This window comes from Lemur catta, chromosome 2, assembly GCF_020740605.2.
Source record: "Lemur catta isolate mLemCat1 chromosome 2, mLemCat1.pri, whole genome shotgun sequence".
NCBI classification, from domain to species: Eukaryota; Metazoa; Chordata; class Mammalia; order Primates; family Lemuridae; genus Lemur; species Lemur catta.
Genome location: NC_059129.1, coordinates 48,877,644 through 48,883,643, shown reverse-complemented (window position 1 = coordinate 48,883,643; position 6,000 = coordinate 48,877,644). Strand labels below are relative to the sequence as shown.

Here is a 6,000-nt window from a genome sequence, read left to right as displayed (position 1 = left end):
ATTGTGAATAAAACTACTATAAACATTCATGTTTAGGTTTCTGTGTGAACATAGTTTTCATTTCACTTGGGTAAATACCTTGGAGTGGGATTGGTGGGTCATATGGTAAGTATGTATAACTTGATGATAAACTACAAAACTGTTTTCCAAAGTGGCTGGTCCACCACACTTCCTTACCAGTGATGTTTGAGAGTTCCAGATAGTCTGCATGTCAGCACTTGGCATTGTCAGTTTTATTTTCTTATTTTTGGCCATTCTAAGAGGTGTGTAGTGTTATCTCATTGTGATTTTAATTTACATATCATTAGTGATTAATGATAATGAGCATCTTTTTCATGTGCTTATATGCCATCCATATGTCCTCTTTGGTAAAATGTTTGTTCAAATCTTTAGGCCTTCCTCTGACCTTTTTTCCAAATGGATTGTTTGCTTTTCTATTGGTTTTTAAGAGTTTATATATATTCTGGATGCAAATCCTTTATCAAATATGTGTTTTGCAAAAATTTTCTCCCAGTCCGTGGTCTGTATTTTTATTTTCTTTAGAGTGCCTTTTAACAAACTTTTACTCTGAGGCAATTATAGATTCACATGCAGTTGTAAAAAAATAAAGGACTTGTATATCCCTCCCCTGGTTTTCCCTAGTGATAATACATCTTGCATAACTCCAGCACAATATCACAATCAGAGAATTGACATTGATGCAATCTGTCAATCCTTTTTGACTTTTGCCAGTTTTACATGCATTGATTTGTGTGTTTGCATGTATGTTTATTTTGTTCTTTGCAGTGCTATCATATGTGTAGATTTCTGTGACCACACCAAAGTCAAGATACAGAACAGTCCCTCACAAGGATTTCTTTTCTAACCATACCCTCTACACCTCCCTAGCAACCACTAATCTTCTCTCCATCTCTATAATTTTGTCATTTCAAGAGTATTATATAAATAGAATCATACAGTATTTAACTTTTGTGTCTGGCTTCTTTCACACAATATAATTCTCTAGAAATTCCTCCAAGTTGTTACATGTATCAATAGTTCTTTCTTTTTTATTGCTGAATAGTATTCCACAGTTTGTTTAACCATTCATTGGCCCAAGGACATCTGGGTTGTTTCCAGTTTGGGGCTATTACAAATAAAGGTACTATAAACACATATGTACAGGCTTTTTGTGTGTGTGAACACAAGTTTTCATTTCTCTGGGAAAAATGCCCAAGACTGCAATTGCCAAATCCTATTCCTCTGGGATAAATGCCAAGAGTGCCAAAGCGTTTTCCAGAGCGGCTGTACCACTATATAGTGTATGTTTTACATTACACATTCCCACTATTTCTCCGCATCCTTGTTGTTGTCACTATTTTTTATTTTAGTCATTCTGATAGGTGTACAGGGACATATCATTGTGGTTTTAATTTATATTTCCCTGGTGGGTAATGATGTTGAACATCTTTTCAGGCACTAACGGTATTTAAGGAGCCCATCCTTTCTCGACATGACCATTGCATGGGAAACAGTCCCCATCCTTTCCTCTTCCAAAACAGAGCTAGACAGAACCCCACGTCTGCTCCGACCATAGCACAGCTCTTATCCCTCGGTTACGATTCCCTGTTGAAAATCTGTCTCCTTCATCAGACCATGATCTCCAGATGGCAGGGGCAGTTTCGCTCAGCTCAGGATACTGCGTATCACAGACCAAGTGCCATTTCTTTAATGAATAGGTAATCAAAGGCAGAATGACTTCAGCGCTTAAAAAGAAAAGTAAGTGCACAGAGAAAAAATGGGTGAACGAACAGGACAAGGCTTGGTGGTTGCCACCCCTTTAACCAACGTCCAGGCCGAATCTGGCGCTAAACCCAGAGCCCAGAACCTTGCTCACGCGCATGCGTAGCGCTCTCCGCTCGGTCCCGCCCCAACCCCGCCCCAACCCCGCCCCTCAGCCGCTCCCTTGGGGCCGCCCCTCAGCCCGTGACCAATTAGGGAGGGGAGGCGGGGTCTTGGGTGCCGCGGTGCTCCTTGGGTAGCGTCCCTAGTTACTGTTGCTAAGGCCTCGGGTCGCCGGAGGTGGTGGGAGTTCAGAAGTTTTGGGAGCCACGACTTGAGAGAGGTCAAGGGTCAGTGCAGAGCCAGGGAGGAGATGGTGAAGCAGACGATCCAGATTTTCGCGAGGGTGAAGCCCCCTGTCCGGAAGCAGCAACAAGGGGTACGGGCCGGAGCAGCCAGGGCGCCGGCGCGGTGGGGCCTCAGGGGCCGGGGGTTGGGCGGCACGTGAGGGGGCCGGGCCGGGGTGAGGGGCTCGGCGGCTGGCGCTGAGGCGGCTCGGAATCCCGTGCACAGTGACCGAGGCGCCCCCGCAGCCACGCAGACACCCTTGCAGCGCTATCAGGGATGCGGCCGACGGACACCCAGGCCTCTCCCACCTGACACAGTGCTGTGGGCGCAGACAGACCCTGCACGGAGCCACTTTCATGCGCCGGGCACTCGTGCTCACGTGGGGGCCGACTAGTGCATGTACAGTATGCCTGTTTGCACACTCACATGGACTGCGCCGCAGTCACACACAAGCACTTACTGTACCTTTCTGGGAAACTGTCACGCAGTTTCCATACGCAGATACCCTCAAAGGTACATTTTCACACTTGGGCAAAACATGTGCAAGCAACAGCCGCATGTTTATACATGTCTGAAATGATAGAGATGCACAGAACATTCACATATTCAGTATTTTGCACGTAGGGGGTCCTCAAGAATTTTTACTAACCAGGTTGTCATTCTGCAACATAAACATGATCCTTGATATACACTCACTGCAGAAATAGATACTTATACATCCTGACCCAAAAAATACACATGTACACTTAATTCAGGAAACATTAATTGAGTATTTACTAGGTGCTTCCCCTAGTGAGCTAAATTCAGAAGGGTACAGAGTAGGTTAAGGTACTGCCTTTGCTCTGAGCAAAGATACTTTGTATGCTTCTTAAACGTTTCAAAACGTTGTTTTCTCTACCTAGAAAGGAGCATAGTCATTCTTACCATGTCTTGAGAAATCCCCACCTGACAGGCACTTTACCTGCATTATCTCTGATTCTCACAAGAACTGTACAAGGTTGGTGTCATTTTCCTCATTTTACAGATGAGGAAGCAGAGGCTCAGGTTAAATTATGTAGCCAAGGCACCCAGTTGGTGAGTGGCAGAACGGTGATTTCAATTAAGGATCTCTCCTTTTCTGACAAATCCTTTTTTGCCTCCCAAAGTGAGAATTTAGGCAAGGGCAATTTGGGCCGTATTCGTGAGTGCCTAGAATAGGTATGTTATTAATATTAATATTTTATCTCAATCCCCTATGTATACTGTGTATGTGTATATGTGTAACATCATAGCATCTCATAATTTAGCATTTATCTTATGTAGTTTATGTATTTAAAACAAGGAATAAAGCAGTGTGGAAAGAACCATGGGTATCTTCCCATTTTCTCTTCCTCCTGTAATCATACAAAGATTTTTAAAAGTGCATCATATGTAAAAAGTGTATTATATGTAATGCATCTACCCAGATTCTTAGCTAAAAATGTTAGGCTTATCTACACAGATTCAGAAGTCAGAAGCAGATGCTGGGTTATGGTAAAGTGAGAGGATAGGTAGGGGGAGGTGAGAGGAAGGGTGTTGATGGACAGTCTTGGATTTAATATTGAACTTCCTCTTCTCTTAAAATTCAGTGTTTGGATATTTTAATGTGCCTCCTTTTGCATTTCTTTGATGAGTCTTATGGGTCCTCCAGGAAGTATTTTAGGTGTCATACTGTATTTTCATGATGTTAGATTCTTACCGAGATGTAACATTGTGCCACATACACAAAAAGAAGAGAACAGGAATGAATAAATAGTGAGTTAGTGTATCCCCGTTCTCCCTTAGAAACACCACGTTATAGCACCATACTTTCTTGCCCCCCCAAAAAAATTGTATAGTTTTTTTCTCTTACTAGAAGGAAATGCTTTTTATAGCATTAAATCGAGAGTGACTCAAAGGTATTTTTTTCCTTCCCCTTCATTTTGTAGCTTCATTACTTTATAAATCTTATCACCTACAGCATTACAAATTAGATTATAATGTATAGGTTACTAAAGAAGATACATAAAATGAATCTCTAATAATTTTAACAATGGAAAATGCTCTTCGTTTGTATAGTGCTTTGTATATTTCAAAACATTTTCATATTCTTTCTTCCATTTGTTTTGGCTATCTTTTATTCTTAAAAAAATGACTACCTTATCTCAAATAATAAACACTTCTATGATGAAAGGTAGAAAGCCAGTATGTTAAACTAACCAAGTTTTCTGCCTCTAAGGGACTTTTTTAATGCCTCAAAGAATGGCTTCATCAGAGTTGTGAACAATCATTGTTTCTACTGCAGTGGACTTTCTTTTCTATCTGCTGAGCCCTGATACAGATTTTTTTTAAAAATGTTTGAAACTTCTAACTGCTCTGTCTCATGTCTCACACAGCTCCTTTACTCACCTGTCTAGCTATTAAATTTTTTTTTATGTAGTGCCCTATAGAATATAATTTTTAAATATCTCTTGAGAAAACCTAGCCAGGAAACCTTGAATCTGATGCCATTACTTTTTACAAAGATTTTATTTTGCAGAATGACTTTTGTACATGAAGTCTTCACATGTTAAACGAGAGGTTTCAATAAAAATGTACTTAGGAAATTACTCAAACTTTCTGAAGATTTAGATAGGCTTTTACTTGCTTAGGAATATGGCCTTTTCCCCCCATAATCAAGCAACTAAATGGGTCTTAGACAGGAAGTATTGCCATTTAGAAAGAGTTTTATTTCCTGGTGAAAGACAAGTAGTCTTTTTTAAAAACCTCTAAATCTAATGACTAACATTTTTTATGGTGCATTACCAAATACTTCCACTTCCATTACATCATTTGATCCCCGTAGCGATCTTGTAAGGGAGCTAATTCTGTTTTCCTCATTTTATGTATAAGGAACCTCGATTCTGAAAGTGTTGGCTGGTCACACAGCTGGTAAATTGAGCTCAGAGTTGGACCCAAGTGTGGGTCCAAGATTTGATCTTGTGCTTTTATTTATTTTACATGACCTCTTTATAGGTTTGACTCTTGATTTTCCCGGCCAATAAATGAAGGAGTAGGAAATCAAGAAGAGAATCAGAGAATGTTACAGTTGTAAGGGCATTGGTTAGGATCTGCCATTTCCATATCCACTTAGAGAAGCTAAGTGATTTCTCCCTGGTTACTTGCTAATTAGTGGCTGAAATGGGATGAGAACCTTGACAACAACATCAAAGGCATGAATTATATGTGTCTTTTGAAACCACATCTTTTATCAAATGCCTGAATATGTCTCATAGAACCTTGGGCTTCTTTGATCATAACTTGAATTAGAGCATTCTTGTGAGCTCTCTGAGATGTGTCAGACCTAGTTATTTTATCTCTGTGTCTTAGTAGCTTGTAAACTCAATAAACTCAGAAATGTTTATTGGTTGTAGTAAAAGGTTAATTTCTGATACATAATACCAAAGCAATACTAGATACTATGTTGCATTCAGTACTATTAGTTTCTCACTGACAACAGAGATACTCAAATGCTCAAATTTGAATATTAAATCATTCAAAGATGACCTGACTTTGATACAATATTAATTTGGGTTTTACCTCTTATTCAGTTGCGCATATTTGTCTGAGTCCACACATAGTTCAAAGAGGAAAATTACCCAAATTATACTACATTATGACTTTTTATCTTAAGAGTACAATTTTAATCCCATTGTATAATATGGTCATAATTGAAGCTGTAATTTTACCATTTATGTCCACTTGTTATATTCATATTTGCAGATTTATTCCATAGATGAAGACGAAAAATTAACATCTAGCTTGGAAATTATCTTACCACGTGATTTGGCAGATGGATTTGTGAATAATAAGCGAGAAAGCTACAACTTTAAGTAAGTTTATCTGTCTCCTTTT

The 6,000-nt window shown here is 39.6% G+C and overlaps 1 protein-coding gene across 2 annotated transcripts in view; it reads left to right on the top strand.

Moving 5' to 3' along the window:
• The first annotated feature begins 2,041 nt into the window (after positions 1-2,041).
• Positions 2,042-6,000, top strand: part of KIF6 (kinesin family member 6) — a 367,880-nt gene continuing 363,921 nt past the window's right edge. The window contains exons 1-2 of one of the 2 annotated variants that reach the window (XM_045543626.1): positions 2,042-2,200; positions 5,869-5,978. In XM_045543626.1, coding sequence (XP_045399582.1) covers positions 2,135-2,200; positions 5,869-5,978 — 176 coding nt within the window. In that variant the 5' untranslated portion in view covers positions 2,042-2,134. The remainder of the gene's footprint in view (positions 2,201-5,868; positions 5,979-6,000) is intronic. The other variant, XM_045543625.1, reaches the window with a different exon arrangement.